Below are 19,193 nucleotides of genomic sequence, written 5' to 3' on the forward strand. Positions count from 1 at the left end.
GACGCACATTTTCTCCCGCACGAGGTTCGATCTTGCGAGCGCGAATGTCGGAAAAACATCGAAAATGATCGCTTTCCAGCGGATCGGCGCAACATTAGTAAATTCACGCCGACAGATGTATCTGGTTTAGCGAGCCTTGGTACTGCGGCACTTGTCGCCCCAACCCTCTCTCGATCTTCCTTATCATAACGGAGAAACGTAATGGCAAACTATATAATCGGCCGAGCATGCAGGTTGAGAATCATCGGCGAATCGGAAACTGGGCAAAAAGGTGGCGTAGAGTCGACGTACAAGTCGAGCATACTCGTAGGGATTGAAAATTGTACGTAACGAGTTTAGTTGAGTTGATTTCACGTATACGCGCCAACGCGCTACTCACTAAAAGTTGAGAAACGCGAACTCCCTTATAAATTCAGTCGCGTTTCAAAACTTGAGAACTTGTTGGAAAGATGCAGTTGGCAAATTCGCCGCGGTGCTATCCGACTTGTGGCCAGTCTCGTTAGGGAATAGATCGTGACTACAAAGTCAAGAATTGATCAGGGAATTGTAACTCTGGTTGGAAACTCCGAAAATTTCTCGCTGCAAATGGGATCTTAATCTCCGCCTTTGGCTTTTCGCTCGCTCTCTCACCGAGTTCCCTTCCTAATAACAGAGTTCGCGTCTCTTCGTCCTTTTATTCTCGATTAATCGGACTGCTTCTCGGAAACCTCCGAGGTCTTTCCTCCGTTATACACCCTGTTTTCGCTTTAGCCTAGCGTTTAAAGCGAAGTTATAGCAAGTTTTGACCCAGCGATCAAAAACATTCGTTCGTGTTCCTTTAACGTAAATAGACAACTTGTTCGTAAACTCATTTACACCGAAAGAGCTTCTTCACGACGAACGCGAGCAAAGGGTTCACCGAATAGTCGCCACACGGCGAAAGAATGCTAACTAAATGTTTAACTAAAATTTTATGAAAGAGAGGGAAGAACGAACATTCGCTCGCTTCATTTAAACGCAGCTTTACGCGTGATTACTCGGGCCTCGCATTTGTCTCCGACGATGTTAAACGCGAGCTGACTGCACGAGCGTTACAACGAAAGGCGAGAAACGAGTGTCGCTGGAGTAGAATCGCAAATGCGACAGGTGGTTCGTGAGGAAGAATTGGACTCGTTCAATCAAGCGACTTTCGGTGTCACGTGCCGGCCACAATTAACGACTAATAACGTTGCGGTGAAGTACGTGACGGACGTGAAGTTACTTCAATTTCCTCGATGGTTTTTATTCTCCTGCCGAATTTTTCTTCATTCTGCACAGTTTCTTTCGCGTTTTTCTGCCTCGCTCCTTCTCCTTTCGCGCCTTTATTAATTTCCTACGTACGTTTTGTCGGTTACTTTCTAAAGATTTCTCCTTGTTTCAACTCGATTCAACAGGCTAACCGATAGACGAAAAGTGCTTTCATTATCATTATCAATATGATATTCATTATCAATGATCGCGCCAGTCTTGCGAAGCTAGAGCAAAGCAATCATCGTCGGGAGAGACAATCCGTCTTGGTTTTGCAAACAATCCAGTGCGAACTTCCTAGCGGTTTTTCGATTCTTCGTGCAATCGGCTTTGAGTTAACGATCAAATTTATGCAGACGACTCGACTCGACTCGACGGGAAATGTCCTTATTTCCGTTGATTCACCGAATACTCTGTTGCGTAAGAAAGGATAAACGCGTCGAACCTAATGAACGAAAATAGTTCCGGTCATAACGAAAACAAAGAAGGGTTAGCAAAAGGCTTAAAATAGTAATCTCGTGGTTAAAATACCCGTATTGATCGATAATGCCAATTATATCGTACATTTATGAAACTGCAAATATCAGCTATCGGAACGATACATTGGCTTGGCAACTAAGTGATTGCGGATTTTGTCAATACCAGCTAATGACAAAATCCGCAATCACTCAGTTGCCAACTCAATAGAAGGATAACTATGAAGTTATTGAATACGCGAGACACGAGTTAATTAAGCATGAAATAAGGAAAAAATTCATTCGAAAGCTAATGATCTGGAACAGTGAGAAACTGTATGGGAAGAAAAAGACGCGCGCGAAAAAAGAAGCAAAACGGTATCGCTTTAACCAAATATATTTATCTATTTATCCATTTATCTATTTGTTTATTTACTTATACGTACAGTATATGTAAATAGTAAACAAGAGATAAAAAGAAAATGGCAGTTTAAACGTAAGCTAAGAATAATTATAGTTTATAGTATACGGCCTACGGAGTGTTTTGATTTTAAGGATGCTGGGGTTTGACCGAATACGTCAATATTCTGATGAACAGAGCTAATTATACAATTGAGATATCGCGAATCTCGATAAATTTTGTGAATCACAACGATTTTTCCGCGTGACTGAGCGTTATCGCTGAAGGATAGCGATTAACGTTTCCAGTTTATTTAGCGAAAGCCGATCGTACGTTGCCACAACAAATATCGTGTGGGTCATCTGGCAATTAGCTTTGGTCCCATTAATTAGTTAATGACGGTGATGCGAGTTCCGATTCGTTTATCACAGAATCGAAGTTCAGTTGGAAGTTCGGCCTGTAATAATAGAACGTACTACGATTCGCGGTTTATGATCGATACGTTTTGTAATATGCTCGTTAAAACTTTTTCTTCGGCTTTTTTTCGATAACGAGCATCGAGAAAAAGCGTTTACGATGCTCTACTGTGCTACCACTACTATTATTACAGTTATTCATCGTTTACGCAAAAAAAAAAAACGTTAATCCGATGCACGGCGACGAACGCTGATCTTTGCGAAATTTATGCTTCCAACAAATATCTTGTAACATGTGTACACATTTTCAGATCAAAATAATCACGGTGCTCGTAAAATACACGCATAAAACGTTTCTAAGACCGCGTTCGAATACATTCGCGAGCCACTGTACATCGATCAACCAGTCGGTCGATACTTTTATTCGTTCGGGATTTTCGTAATTACCGACACGAAATTGAATCTTCGGCCAGGCAAAGGTTCTTGGCGAAAGGCTAGCGGGATATTGGGATCGACGGTTTCGCGTTTACGAGTAGGGCTCAGGAATTATTGTTGAGTAAGTTAAACGGCGTTTAACGAGCTGACCACATGCACCGGTGGCTCACTTACGATCGTGCCGATGGCTCTTATAAAACTAAAAACCACGGAACGCTTCTTGACGCCGATGGATCGAACTTTTTATCCGTTTTTATCCGAGCGACCGTTCGAAATATCGTTATGTACAGCTGCCGTAAATGAAATCCGCGATAAACAAGAGAATGAATAACGTCGTACACAAATTATGCCCCGTGACGTGGAAGTATCCTTTGGAAATAGAAAGGGCCCGAGAACTCGATGAACGAGATTCGAGAAACTCGCGGTTGACGAGAGATTTCGGGCAACAGAACGATAAGTAAACTGTCGTCGGACGAAACGTGGTTTTGGGAAAAGTCAGAGAGAGAACGGGATAGAAAGACCGCGGAAAGCGCCAGCGACACTGAAAGTCAATCAGAGTACAGGCAGATCGGACCTGGGTAATGGAAAGTCAGCCTAAAGGTTTCTCTGGTACCACTCAACCACCCGTCGCGATCTTTTTCTCGCCGTAGTTAGAAACCGAAATATTTCTCGGTTTACGACTGCAATCGCAACTTCCTGTTTGTCGATCGATGGAAGCGAATTGTTTTTAAACAAATGGTTAACGCCTCCCTCGTTTCTCCTCGTTCCTCCTTCACTTTTTGTCGTTAAGCATTGCAAAACATTTTTCCTCTCGCAAGCTTAACATCTCGATAAACGCAGATTACCCTTTACACGCTCGCAGTGCAGTCGTGTGATTGGAGGGTCGATAAGTTTTAACGATACATTTTTACGATGCGAGACAAAATGAAATTACGAGGAGAAAGATTAGCAAATCAGCGACAGTGTCGAGCTAGCCGTGTAAAATGAAAAGAAAAAGAAAGTAAGAAAGAATAGTATGAAAAAAATATGGTTGATTTTATCGACCGCGAATAAGAGACAGGAGGCTGTCGATTTGGGGGATCGAGCTTGCACGATAAGCTGTGACTTGGACTTCGATAAAGAAACTACCCTTTGGCACTTCCCTTCTGCTTAGGAATTACCGACACGATGTTGCATCCGCCACGGTAAACCAATGCTTTGTTACCTAGCGCACTCTGCCAGAAAGTTCTTCTCTTGGTTTTTCCTTCCACTAGGTCACGGATATTCCAGGCCGTATATTAAAACCACAATGACACCGGCAGTTACAGATTTATTAAGTCAGGGATATTTTATTTGCGTCAGCTGCGAAACAAATTACGATACTTCACGAGCGTATATTAAATATTTCGTGGTGTTGGAGGCACGAGAATTACCTCGTGTTCACGGTTACAGTAGGAGACGGTCGTCTTTATTCGAATCCGAAAGTTCACAGTTTTGGTAACTGGTCTTTGAAAGTACGAAAACGAGAAATCGAAATGTTCTCAAAGAAGCTTTAATGATTCCTCGTTGCCTGTATATCCCCTTCCCACACGAACGTGGGAAAGCTGGAAAGAGATCCAATTTCGGTGGAGTAACAACTTTGATTCGTTCAGAGGCTTTTGTTTTTCGCGATCGATTCGGAATCGTTTCTATTCCCTTGATCAACGAAACTCTGCCTCGTTACTGGATAATTACAACGTCGATCCATGTTCCTCCGTTTCTTTCGTTTTCGTTCGCTTTTTCGTTCGAGCTGCGACACATCAGCTGACTTTTCAACTGTGTCGAGGGAAAACACGTATTCGGGGGAAATAGACAGCCTAGAAAGGGCTACTTTTTGATTTTCGGACTTCTCCGTTTCTTTGATTGCCTCCGGTTAATTATCAGTTTGCGCAACTCTCCTTCGAGACTACACTTAATTCTCAGCGTTTATTACGCGTTTACGTAACGCCGGCAGCGACAGCTTTATTTCGTCCAAGAATCGCGTAACGTTACGAAAGAAGATAAAAAACCGACGAAGGAAAAGGGGAAAATATACATTTTTCCAATATTTACAAGGCATTCGGGATATTTTCTTCTCGCATTTACAAGCGATAATTTTGATTAATTTAGAAAGTGTCAAAAATTTGCAATATTTGCCATTTAACGATCAGTTGTTAGTTTTGTGTGACATTTCCAAAGGATGTAGCGTTACGTCAACATCCTTCAATGAGGAAACAGAGATAGCGTGTGCGAAGGAGCGACAAGGAGTTAAGGCAGAATCCTCGTGTCTGACCGAACAACGGTACGTTCTACTGCGACCGAGTCGACGTCTCTCCTGTTTGGTTTGTGAAAGCACCTCGTGATTGTCGATTGCCGAAAGATAGCGAGAGTCGCGCGATACAATTTATATTCATACCTTCGTCTACTCCCTGACGTTAAAGACACAATCATCGTTGACACGCGATAGAGACTTCAAGGAGACGAACGCCTATCCCAATTCCCGTAAAATTGTACGAACAAACAAAACATCCTATGAACAGAAAAAAATGTTTCTTCGCGTTGGACGAGGCGATCTTTTCCGCTGGTTTCTTCTTAGGTGAGTGTCATGGCAAAATTGCTCGTTAGGTGTAGGCGTAGGTACAGAGTTGAAAAAAAAGAAGAAAATCAGACGAGACATTAGAGTTATGAAAATACTTAATTAGCGAAAACAACGAAGTAGTCGTGGATCCATCGTTAAGTTACGTAAAATGTTCGTCAAAGCTTTTAAACGAATATTTTGTTGCGGCTCCGAATCGATTGATCACCGATTCGTCGATCTCGGTGTTCTTTATGTAATCGGTTTATCCAAATTTCCGTACGGTTGCTTGTTCGCGTTCGAAGAAGCTGAGTCCGATCGAAGAACTATCTTGTTCAGTGTTAGTCTTAGTTAACAAAAGTCTCGTCGTTTAAGTTTAATCATCCCGGTGTTTACTCTTTTTTTCGATTTTGTCTCAGCCATCCGAATGACCTCGATGCATCAGTGACGCGTTGTCGATGACCCTGAGAATTTTTCTTAACAGTTGAATTTTATGTTATTCTATTTCAACGACGCTACCTTGATTTTTTCGTAAAATTACGCAGCGCCGGAGAGAAACGATGCAGCTTTCCACACGTCGTTAATGCAAATTTCAGCGGTATGGTTTTTATCGACGAGCGCTGGCGCAGTTGGTACTTGGGGTGCAAGTACCTGGCGGCTCGAAAATCTCAAAGGGAAGATAAAGATTCTGTTTACGGGCATCGATACATGCATCGTTAAACAAACGCTTCGAGACATGCGACGAAGGAACTCCGAACCGCATTTCGCAATACCATAGCTCTTAAGTCAGTCAAAATACTGTACGATCATGTATCATGGAGAATGCGGAGATTTAAAACAGTAGCAAAAAATTACAAATTGCCTTCTCGTGAAAGCGATAAGAATCGAATCGATTAGACGAGTTGTGCATGTACATTGTACATATTTCAACAATGAACTCTGTTAAAGTAATACTATATAACGTTTTATTAAATGCAAAATTTATTAGAACAGAATAATAACGTAATAACTTGAAATATTAACGAACAACGCTATTTTCTCTTGCACATCTCAAACAGGAATGAATTTGTTTTATTGCACATCTATTCATTCAATACATTCTCGTCTCATGGCGTTTTCCTTTTGTCTTCCTCTCATTTTCATTCCTCGCTCGTACAATACAGATGTACATACATCTATTTTCTAACAAACTCGAAGGCTAATTTTAAGCGAAGAGTATTGCAGCAATTTAACGGTTATCGTTCGCTCATTTTGTGCAGATGGCAACTATTCAGGCGTTAAGTTTAGGTCGATGAAATATGGCTGGACTGTTCGTGCCGAAGTCGATTGATGCTAGCCTTGTTCGCTTGAAAAATATATCCAACTGTTTTTTTTACGCTTCGAGCGTATAAAGTAATTTCTAATCCGATTATATATTAAACGACTAAGCTTTATAGTTCTTCGGACGCCCCTCGAAACGCTAGACTATTTAACGAGCATCAAAATATCCCAGGTACTTCCGGGGTAGCCAACATCGAGAATAAAAAGTTGATGGCAGTGCCTTTGGGAAAACGTGTAAGATCCATCGTGGTGAACGATGACCTGCAGCTTTTACCGCGTTTTATCGTCATCGCTGGTGTGATTACGTTTCCCAAAGCTCCATAGTTGATGGCCCATTTCTAGCGAGTCGATTACATATCGCTATACTGTCGATTGCTGCCCTCTTTATTGCCCGATAACGAGCATATCGAAGTTCTACTATTCACAACTTTCTTTTCGCGTTCTTATAAGTCTTGAACAACGTAGCTGTAATCGACAACTGTAAGGTCAATTTAAACAGGCTTCGATATTTCTTAAACGACGTTGCGTGCACTTAAACGTAAAAAGAGAGAAATCAATGGAATATAATTTGCAAAGAATTTTCTGAACCCAGGCGTAGCCCATTGGAATCATTGCATCTTCGAGAATATCGAGATAAAATAGCCAGCGGTTAGTATCGACGTTCTTCGCATGAAAAATTAACGTCGTTACGTAGCTGCAGCTCGACCGCACGAAAATCACCGGTTTCCATCTATAACCTGACTGCGAATAAAAGAAAAACGACGGAATTTGGACGAGCGAACGGTCAAGGAGAGTAGGACACTGTTGATGGTGAGACGCAATCTCGTTACATGAAAACGCGACGGTAGCAGCTCGATTACAGCAGGAATCCATTGAACGCGTAAAACCGATGCGTATTACACGGAGCAAACACCGAACACGTTATAACACAACCGAATGATAGATGAAGGGATAGGGAAGGACAAACGTGATCTCGTGGCAAGAGTCAGGCCTGTGGTACGTCGACCGGACATACCGTTTGGCATATTTTGGGGGATGAGACATTCCTGGCTCTTGCCACCGCGAATTTCCAACCCAGCTGCCGCATTGTCCCGCAATTCTGTCCGTCCATCAGACTGACAGTGGATCCCTGCACGCGTTGAAAAATGTCACGCCACCCTTGTCTCTTAAAATTATCATATTCGTAATCGCAACTAATCGAGGCTGCCGTCCGTTCCACGTTAAGTTTTCCTCTCGTTTGAATTTGTTTCAACAAGAATTTACCCAAAATCTTCGAGTGTGGAGTTTTCAAACTTATAACATCCGAAACGAAAAGGCCACTACGCTAAAGTTTGCCGCGTCGAAGCGATACTAGCTTCTCAAGTTTCGTTGGTCTCATGAAATGTATCGCTCGAAACGGTTAGTCAACGATAGTGAAATATGCTCTAAAGTTATTCGAAAGTGAAAGCACGATATATTTTGCCGATCGTTCTTTACCTTATGGTCTCTTTTGAGAATCGAGACAATGGTTTGCACGACATATCGGTGCTCGACTGCGAACAACCAACATCTCTCCTTGCTCTTCCTTTGAACAACGTTCCCTTCCGCTAGAGTAAAGTATAAGAAACGGTTAACGCAAAGAATCAAAGTGCTTTGATAAGCCGGTATTTTAATAAATGGCCTTTTTACGTTCAAAAATACCTTCTCTTTTGTTTTGCCGCGATTAGTAGATTCTTGCGGAGCGAGCTTGCGAGAAAGGGAGGGAATTACTTCGCGAATCGTGCATTCATCGAATTAATCCTTTAATCCGTGTAACCTGGTACGGTGAGTAGGCTAGGGTGGGGGAAGGATAGGTGTCGTGGGGGACAGGTAGGTGTCCTGTGGGACGGAGCTTCGAAAAGCTGCTGTACAGGCGTCGAAATATCGTCGAATCGTCGGTGGAACGCGTGATCGTCGAAAGAGTGGCTCGGGGTGGGTTTTCCACCCCCAGCGTTTCCACCACCAACGCCGCCGACCCAGTCCCTGTGTCGGATATAAAGTGGTCGCGTGCTTGCAAGCTCAGTCACTCTGCCGCTGAAGCACCGATTCTCGCAGCTGCTCACCAAAAACAACCGCCCCACTGACACCGACTACCCTCGGATCGCATCTCGAATTTCCGGAACTGCTTCCACAAGGTACTTTACTTTTTCATTCGTCCTTTTCATTTTCATCAATCGTCGCCCAATCGCTGTTACTCTTTTTTTCCTCTTTTGTCACGCTTCATACGTACAGATAACGATACGCGTTTCACGCACGAATCGCGATCGGATTTAAATAACGTAATTCTTCGACCAGATGCGTTTTGGAAATTCTGCATGTTGGAAGTTTGAATTTCGTGTCGCATCGTTTCATTCGTCTCAGTTACCTCGACCGTTACGTTTCGTTAGTCTATCGTACACCTCATCTTTGTTGGATCAATTCAAAATCGGTGAGTCGTGATTCCTTTGGCATAATCGCGAAAATAGAAGACCGCGTGTAAGGGAAGTCGCGCTTAAAACGTTTTACGTAACTTATTGACGGCACAATAATTTATTCCGAAACAATCGCGATTACGTTCGCCCACCTACAACTGCTATAATGCCTTTGACACTTGAATGAAAATTATCGTGAAATGCCCGTCACTACGCGTAATGGTTCATTCGGAATATTACGAACGTTTTTCTCTAACAATGTGTACAAACGTTCCATTTCGCTCTATTGTAGTCTCGCAGACTGAGTCATTTCATCCGATCGCGCCTAAAGTGGAGCGATCTATTCAGTTGGTTTGAAAAAGAGCACGAATGCCTTTGAAATTTCCAATATCTCGGAGTACGGAGCTTCGAAAGCTCTAAGAAATAATCAGGCGCGGAAAGGCACTTTTCCCGGAGATATCGTAAAGTTCGAAGCGTTCGTTTCTGTAATTCACGCATTAGACGGAGTCGAGGAAAACCTGTTGCCCAGGGAGGAGTGCAATTACCCGTCATTGCCTTGTCTTGTCTCCGAAAACAAACGGTACTCTCCAACGTTTCCTAACTCGTTGCAACAAGCACGTAATTATCGGATCTCATTGTTCTCGTCTTTTACTTTCTTTCTACGGCAACGCACGCGAGTTCGATACGAAACGATGCAACAAATTTGAAGAAAGAACGGGGCGTCGTTATATATTCCGTTAAAATCGCTCGACATATATATGCGTATATATATATATATTCGAAACATGATCTTGGTGTAATTAATTTTTCCGTAGATAGAGAAAAGTCGCAAGTCGTTAACTTTTGCATCTATTTCCCTTCTTTTTCGTAGACACGTTTAATAAAAGCTTTATAAAATAAGATACGGTATACCTGCTAGACTAATAGTTTTTCGACATAGATAGATTTACTTTTTTACAGAGAATACTGAAATGGATCGTTTGATGCATTCAAAATTCTATGATTCTATTTAAAGAGTAACGCTGACCTTTATATACATTAAGTTACTTCTTCCCCGAATTGTACTTACAGATGAAAATAGGGCATCCTGTGTATCTCCAGACATTCCGATCGGTATTTCGATATTTAATTAATCGCGCAAATCGCATCACGATACTTCACTCAGCAGCGCGAGTATTTTTAAACGGAGGCACCGTATCACTCTCGATATTTCCTCCGTTGAGTTATCGTTCTGTCAACGACAGTTAGAGCGGCTGTCGGTGCTCATCAAGCAGAATCGAACTGTCGGCTGTACCGACGAAAGCGTCTCCCTTGTCAGGCCCAAATAAATAAAACCAACTGACAGTGGTTTTCTGACCAACCTATTTTGACACCGAGTAAAATATTCCATCAACGATCGATCTCATTCGTTTTACCAATCAGAACTCGCTGCCATATAAACTCCACCGTCTTTATCTTGCTTGCTTCCCCTAAATAAATTACTACGAAATAGAATATGTTCTTCTTCTTACGCACGTAAGATGGATGATCGTTCTTGACAGAGCTACCGCCGCTCCACGTTGGTAGAAACATTTTCTAACAGATAAGGCTGTGGAAAAACGCGTTCTCCATTTTCACGGTATAAAATTCTACTTTGGAGAAAAATCGCGTTGCTCGCATTCAGAAAAAGGAATTAATTTAGAATTATTATACATATGTATGTGTGTATATTCTTCACCGATCGGTCGTTGGGAACGTTGCGAAAATAGACCAGACGTTGATTTTAATTTTATAAAAGGCGCTTCCACGGCAGTCGAACACTGTCTTTGATCGGGATTTTAAATCACCTGGCGTATCGACGAGCCTTTGACCCTTCGACGTTGTCGAAGATGCAATCGTTCGATTTTCTGAAACGTAATCAACACACGAAGCCGTCGTTAGATACTTTTAGAGCTTCCTATGGGGTGATACGAACGCTCGTTACTTGCACGCTATCGTCATACGTATCGAGAAAAGTTCGACGGCGTATGCATCGTTGCTTCTTATTAACAGAAATAGGTTCGCGTCATCGCCAGATTCTTCGATTCGCGATAAACATATGATTTTCATAGAGTAAAGCGCCATAGAGCTTTTCTTCCACAACGTACACCGACAAACGACATTTGTACTTTCTTCGTATAGCTTGGAAATTTTCTTCCGTCCGATATCGTAGCTTTATTATCGATCTTCAAACGATATCTGTTTAAACTGTTCGAAAGGTCAACCAAGATCGGCGTTAACTTTGGCTACGTGTTGGAAAAAATAGTCGTTAACGAGTCGATCGTTAGAAGCGTTTGATTTAATACTTGCAACAACTATAGTCCCTTCAATTAGCCGGATTAACCAGGTTTTTGTTGCAGGACAGAGATATATCATGCCGTCGCTACGAACTGTCATATTTCTGGCCATGGTCCTGATGGTGTTGATCGACTTGTCGATAGCTCTTCCAGCCGCTGACAAGGAGAGACTTTTAAACGAGGTAGACGTAAGTAACAAAATCCGCCCCCTACGAAAAGAAAAAAATGATGCACGCCCGGTATAATTGATGTTTCTATCGGTGATCGCGATCGATCTTGCTTGTTAGCTTGCTAACTAATCACGTAAACTTGTTTTTAAAATAGAGATGCATAAATGAAAGAAAATATCGTTTATAACAAGCTGCAACCTCACGCTAGACGAGAGAATACCGCGTCCGTACTCGCTGCGACACTCGAGCGATGACAAATGTGCCTCGTTACCCTCTCACCTTGCGTTGTCCTCGATTTTATCCGCGAGAAGGACGGCAACGCTCCCCTGGAACTCGTTTCGATGCCGTACAAAAAATATGGAACAGAACAAAAAAGTCCTATCCGAAGACTTAAATTTGCACGTACGGCGTGTCAATCGGTTTTGCGCGTTCGCTTTCAGCTTTTTATATTCCTTTTAAGTCGCACCACCGTACTCTTCCATTTCTTCTCCTCCCTTTCCTTCTTTTTTTTTCACGATTTTGCCATGAACGCGACGTTATTTGCGGTCGACGAATGACGCATTTCGATCGGTTAACCGCACTTTGAAACTATTTCACTGTATCATTTAACAGCGGCTTCTCTCCGCTTCCAAATTAATTTCTTCGTCGATTAATCAGACAAATGCGATCGAGTAATCGGTACACGCAACTTTCACATCGCGATATCGTGGTTAGCCTATTTGTCCCTGATAATAAATAAATAAATAATTAGGATAATTATTTACAAAGCAAATATGTTATCAAAGTCAATATCGTGGACAATCTCTTCCTCTACGTATTACCGTCGCTCGGCTTTAGTTTCCGAGATATTCGCAAAAGTTTCTGTTTCGTCGACCGTATAATTTTGATCATCGAACAGTCACTTTTTTCAATATCATGACTAAAAGCGTTTCCAGCTTCGAATAATAATAATACAATATAAAACTTAATATATGAATTTTATCTGTTTTATTATTCAATACCTGAGTTTATTTCATAGTAGCTTTATTGGCCGCTTCACAACGGCGGAATACTAATTCATTATCTGACCCAAACCTAATCCATTGATTTTTCTTTCCGAATCGAGTTGGAAACGATTGTCGAAAATGCGTTAGGCTGTGCTATATTCCAGAACGAAGCATAACGGTACCGTAAATTGATCGGAAACTTTTTGCGAATATCTTGCGCTTGATTATTACATCCGAGCGAACGATGGTAACGTGTATAGAGAAAAATCGTACAAAATGTTGATTCTGATAACATGTTTCAAGCTCGTTGAAAGCAACGAGGTCGTCCGTTTTGTAAATAATTACCATAAATAGGAAATGAGAATTTTACACCGAGCAAACAATTTCCTCATGGGGAGACCGTACAAAAGAGAGAAGATGTAGCTTGGTAAAGAGGCAACGATTTATATTACAGTCACGCGCGTCAATACAAATGAATACCGTTCTGTCGCATACTCGTTTCGCACACCAGGCACACGGATAGCGACAGTGACAGCAAACCGTCCTTTTTTCAATACGAAGGACTCCTCTTATTATGCCAAGTGTTACCCTCCACGTATTCGATATATTCGATATTTCCAGGGGGCTCCAAGAGAATGTTAATAATCGGTCCTATCCTTGACCAACGAAAGGTTCACTCAACGATCGATAATGAAATTTCCACAATTTCCGAACGATGTCGGAGACTAAAACGCGTTACTCTTCGAAACCTTTATCCTAGTTTACTTCGAGCTAAGTTTCCGGTTTTACAATCCGACAAAATTCAGATCAAAGTCGATTACTTCTAATTTGAAATCTGCGAGTAGTTGCAGTGGTTCACGGAAATATTCGAATACGCACCGGAAAAATCTTCGCCGAATATATCCGAAATAGTACGAAAGCTTTTGAACCTTTGCTGTCGCTATAACGAAACATTAGTGTTCATAGTAGTATTTGAGTACCAATTCGAAAATACATATGCAAGCTACAAGACATTTGCTGCAAACATACGCTTATCGTTTGTTATAAAAAAAATTAATATACGTAATATCGTAGCTTCTACGTAATATCGTAATACTAAATATCGTAGGTTATTAATATAACGAATAATTGACTGCAAAAATACCTTAATTAATTAAATACTTCCAATAAATATCTCAAATTCCACCGATACAATCGCGATAGCCGCGTCTCGTTACGTTACTAGTGAGATTTGAAAATGCTTTCTAATGGATAAAAGGTTTCTAAAAGTGTTGGAATACATCCGTGAGCTACTGTAACCCGGATTTCAATGAAACATAATGCAATTTCGCGACTCAGATCTGCTGACGTAACATTTATCGAGCGTGAGCGAGTTGGTGAATATAAGAACGGCAACGTCGAGCCATCCGAAATGAAAAGGATAATCGGACGAAAAACATGGGTAGGGCAGAAAAGGTGGAAAACGCTAGTGGTTGAAAAGGAAGCGAGAAACCTGTTGCTCGGTCCCTATTCCAGCGTGTAAACGACTGTTTGACAAATTCAATTTATTTATAACCGTTTCGCGAAATGTCGCGTTAGTTTCGTTTCCAAGGCTGTGCAAACTGTCGAGTCGGTCGCGTCTTGCCATGACAGAGATGCGTTTGTTAGCTGTGAAACTACTTAGTTTCTTCGCGATAGTTCCTCGCGCTCAACTTTTTCCAATCGTTTCGATTTTCCCCGTTTCCTTCGATCCCAAAGCGACGGATTATATATAGACGCGTGTATCGAAGAACGTGATTGTACCGTGACGTGGCTGTAATGGCAATTTTAATTCCGGATTCTATTAATTCGGAATTTCCACCGGTTAATGTTACCACGCAGGTTCGAACACAAACGACGTTAAGTGCGCAATTAACGCTATCTCTGATACTCCACAGATACGGTTTAATCGTGCGCGTCCTCAGGATGGTCAAAGACAAAGCCGCTTACCACGGCACGGTCGCATAGTTTCAAGGCACGTTGTCGTCCGGAATTCCAACAACAAGAAATAGCTACATATTAGGCGAGATTATAACTCATATACAAGATGTTCCCGAACTGCTGATACATACGACGAGGAGGAGAATCTACGCGAGAAAATAAATGGGAAACGTGGAGCGACGTTTTTCCTAGGGGGCTTCGTTATCGAGAAAATCGAGTTCGTAAATTTATCAAGTATGCTCGAACCTGGCTAAAACCTGGCTGAACAAGAGTAAATAAGTGACAGAAGGTTGTTCCACGTGTGAAAAGAATCGAAGGACGTAGGATAACATTTTTTCATTTCCTTCTCGAGAAAAGTAAATTTGATTTTCTAATGTGTTTAACGATCAAAATTTATTTTCTTCGATATTTCATTTTATATATTTCACTTCTTCTCGAACGAATTTTATTCCATATTTTCGACTTGATTTTTCCACTCACGATCATCTTCTTTCGGTTTCTATCGCCAGTTCGGTAACAGTCTGTGTACAGTAGCCGAATAAGAACGTAAAAGTGGGCATGAAGCGGTTGTTCCTTATGAAAAAATAATATATCGCGTGCGTATATTACGCGTAATTATTATTACTCCGCGTTGTCGGTGTACGGAAAATATCTTCCATTTTTAGAAAACGATACGAGACAAACGATTATTCGTGATAGGCTCGTTATTCGCTCGGCAATTTCTTTCCAGATATCTGCGTATTTACTATACACGGAATAATTCTCGATCTCCGTAACTGGCGTACATGTTACAAACTTGTGCGGTGTCTCGTAATCCCGCTTTACAATTTCGACGTGGCTCGATCGAATTTACGGTTTAATAATACCAATTGCACCTTTCACAACGTACATCCTTGTCCGTCGCGATGACAGCTAAACGATCGGACGTTTATAGATACTCGGATTAAATTCGATCGAACCATCGGTCGAGTTTCAAGATTTGAACGGGCTTAGATAAACTACAAGTACGATTCGCACGAGTTAAAGAACGTCGATTCCCTGGGGAAAACTAATCGTCGACGGAGAAAAGAAATATTCGCGCTGTTAAACGCGACTTTTGTTAAACGTTTCCAAACGAACGACTGCAGCTTAAGATTTCAATATGCCCTTACTACTGGCTACTATTTCAAAGCGACAAATTAAATTTCTCCTCCGCTGCAAGTACAAGAGGGTCGTTAGGATAGAAGCGTGCGGAGAAACGAAAAAAGAACCGTATGTCCTTTGCAACGGATTACAAAGCTAATTGCCAAGCGAAACGAAATTACGTTTGTCGATGTATCGGGACCTTGCTCTTTTCTCTCGTCCTATAAACGTGCAGCAGTTTGCCATGTTGTTGCAGGAAACTTGTCCTAGAAATTATACATATTACTCTTAAACTCGATTAGGGGACCGAGCGTTTGTTCGTCCGTTACAAATCACAACGACAGTGACGTGGATACGTCGCGCGAGGGTTTAGTTTGCAGCATTACGGGATTCAGCGATGCTGAGGTTCATCTCGAACGTAGGATGTACAACGGAAAACGCGAAGATCTTCGAAGCATTACATCGGTATTAAATCAAAATACTACGCGAAGATGTTTCATTCGTGCTACCTTATCCAGGCTTTCCACGACCATCGTATAAAGTACAAACGCGACGCTCGCACAAAGTCCTGTTGCGTAACTCTTATCTACACGTTTGAATTGCAAATAAGCTACAGCGTACCGCGCGCCATGCCTCGTTCAACAACAGGTTCATTCGTTTAAGCAGTTATATCGCACGAGGAATTTCCCGTAACTCGACATTAGCATACGTATGTTACGGGGAAATGAACATCGGAGATGAGCAGATATCGCGCGAGATAACGGCATCTTCCACCGATAGGAATTTATTCCTTACTTTTCTCGAAAGGAGACCATCCCGTGCAAAAAGAACTCGAACAATACAGTTACTCCTTCTTCGATTCCCTTCCCATATCGTTTCTCGCAGTCGGAGTTCGCTCAAGCTCGAACGACGGTATCTCGCCTAATACGTTTCTTCGATGGATTTTTTCCAAAGGAAGACGAGTTTCACGAGCCGCGTATATTCGTCGCTGGAAATCGACACGGAGCTCTTTGCGAATCTTTTCCGGCGGACCGTCAACGTACGTCTCGCCCAACTGTTCTTACAAAGGAATCGCAGGATATTAAAAATCGGTCTCCGCCCGCGACTACTAATCTCGCAAACGGCTCGTGCAAAGCTGGACCGCGACGACTTTTCGAGCTCCGTCACGGAGAGAAGCAACGATAAAGAACGATGGTTCGTTCGAAGGAAGGCTGATAAATTTGCGGCTGATCCGATAATCGATAGCTCGGCAACGGCAATCCGATTTCACTTAGCGTCCGGTTGTCCGTCGCGAACGCTGATTCAACAACTTTATAAACGTCGAGTTAAACGCTCTCCTACCGCGATAGACGCGTTCTTCTTTCTTTCCATTTGTTCGTTAATTTTTAATCATTCGCTCCTGCAAATTGCTATTTCATCTTTCGAAGCGCGCACAAACGTTTAAACGAGAAACGCTTTGGCATCGGATTATTAAACTCCTCTCTCTCGCTCTATTCGCGCTTACCACGCTATCTCTCCCGATTCTTTTTAAATATCTTTATTTACTTACGTATTCAGACTAGAACCATCGCGTTTTACTTGCATCCCGCCTATCCTGAATCGGATACATGCGTTATCCTGCTTCAACGACTTTACGCTCCGTTGATTTCGCGCACATTTTCCCAACTAAAAAAAAGGAAAAAAAGAGCCGCACGAGAGAGAAAAAAAATCGTGTTCAGCGAAGCCATACCGTTATCCACGCGTATTTTTTAAACGATTTCCCCATGTTCTCTAACGCCACGAAATTCTTTTGAACGTAAATAAAACCGCGTTAGCTTTCAGAGCATTATTATCCATTAACGTTGCTTTTCCGATGGTAACGCGAAAGATCGCGAAATATATCGGGGTCAATACGACGTCACAGGGGTAGGATGCTCTCCCTCTTTTTTTTGACTTCCGATGCACGCCATTACGGCCAATGAAATTTGTTTCGTTTCGCTCGCACGACCCATATAATCGATGTTCATCGAAACGTAGCTTTGGTCTTTCTGAAAAAGTCGATGCTACGAAAGTCAGATATTAGAAATAACGACGTTTAACGCGTCCAACAACGTTCCAATAACACGAAGCATTTTTCCTTCGAGATTGCTAGTTACGTGATCGAGTGCTTTCCTTTTCCTTTCTCCCTTTTTTTTTCTTTTTTTCTTTTTTTTTTTGCATTCAGGAAAATATGCACGTGTACGCCTAATCCTGAGCAGCGTGAACGCAGAGTGAACACGAAGATTTAGCGTACGATACATGTAATAAAGCTATTTTTCAAACTTTGCGACGTCTCTGTTTGCTCGAGATAGTCGGAAAAAGATTTCACGTGTACATATCGCATTAACCGCGATATCCGCAAAAATTCATGGCAGCAAGACTATCATAAACTTCCGTTTAACGAAAATTCAATGTCTCTTTCGTATGGCGGAAAAATCGTGAAATTTGTATCAACATCGACGATAAATCTTCGATCTGTTCGCGATGTACTCGAATAAAGAGTATGATTTTTCGAGACCTGGCGAAAGCGTGTGTTTCAGCTGGTGGACGACGATGGAAGCATCGAGACTGCTCTGATCAATTACCTGTTTACGAAGCAAATCGTGAAACGGCTTCGGAATCAGTTGGACATCGGGGATCTCCAGCGTAAACGCAGCTACTGGAAACAGTGCGCTTTCAACGCGGTCTCCTGCTTCGGCAAATAAAACGTCCAGCTAAATCGACGATCGCCATCGTGCTTCCTTCTTCTTCTACTTCTTCTTCTTCTTTCTTCTTCTCCTCCGCCTATATCTCTCTTGTCCAGTGGTAACTTTTAAATAGTCGAGTGTAGCTCGACGAACACGAACCCGGTTCTAGTTGCGAACTTTACATCCGCGCATATCCAGGTTCCGCTGATCTTCGGATATCAATGATACCAAAACTCTAATCATATTTCTAGCAGGAAGCGAATCGTTTGTTTCTTCTATCGCGCTTGAAATTTGAATCGTCCAATGGAATTTCATTTAAAAAGGGAAACGCACGTGGAGAAGACTTGGAAATGTAGCGGATGTAAATTAGCACCGAGTTTCCGCAATACATTGTATTCGATATTAAGAAAGAAAATGGTAGATTAGATGTTATCGAGATTATATATTCTCGCGATATAGCGATCGGCCACCTCGCATTTTTATTCCACGTAAATAGACTTTACGACTTATTTCGTTGTTCGACGGTGGAGCGGAATGTATCGCTACGTTCTTGTAAATCAAATTTTACGTTTATGAACACGGTGGCTGTAATCATTAATGGAGAAAGTTCAATAAAGAATTTATTTCTGTTGTATGCAATCGC

At 41.9% G+C, this 19,193-nt stretch overlaps 1 protein-coding gene across 6 annotated transcripts in view; it reads left to right on the plus strand.

Annotated features, from left to right (window-relative positions):
- Window positions 1-19,189, plus strand: part of LOC117237403 (prohormone-1) — a 60,612-nt gene extending 41,423 nt beyond the window's left edge. For 3 of the 6 annotated variants that reach the window (XM_033501325.1, XM_033501326.1, XM_033501323.1), the window contains exons 2-3: window positions 11,672-11,796; window positions 18,404-19,189. In XM_033501325.1, coding sequence (XP_033357216.1) covers window positions 11,686-11,796; window positions 18,404-18,568 — 276 coding nt within the window. In that variant the 5' untranslated portion in view covers window positions 11,672-11,685 and the 3' untranslated portion in view covers window positions 18,569-19,189. Of the gene's footprint in view, window positions 1-8,851; window positions 9,018-11,671; window positions 11,797-18,403 lie in introns of those variants that run through there. The other 3 variants (XM_033501327.1, XM_033501322.1, XM_033501328.1) reach the window with 3 other exon arrangements.
- Window positions 19,190-19,193: the final 4 nt, after the last annotated feature.

This window comes from Bombus vosnesenskii, unplaced genomic scaffold, assembly GCF_011952255.1.
Source record: "Bombus vosnesenskii isolate JDL3184/JDL3185 unplaced genomic scaffold, Bvos_JDL3184-5_v1.1 scf7180000013370, whole genome shotgun sequence".
Lineage (NCBI taxonomy): Eukaryota > Metazoa > Arthropoda > Insecta > Hymenoptera > Apidae > Bombus > Bombus vosnesenskii.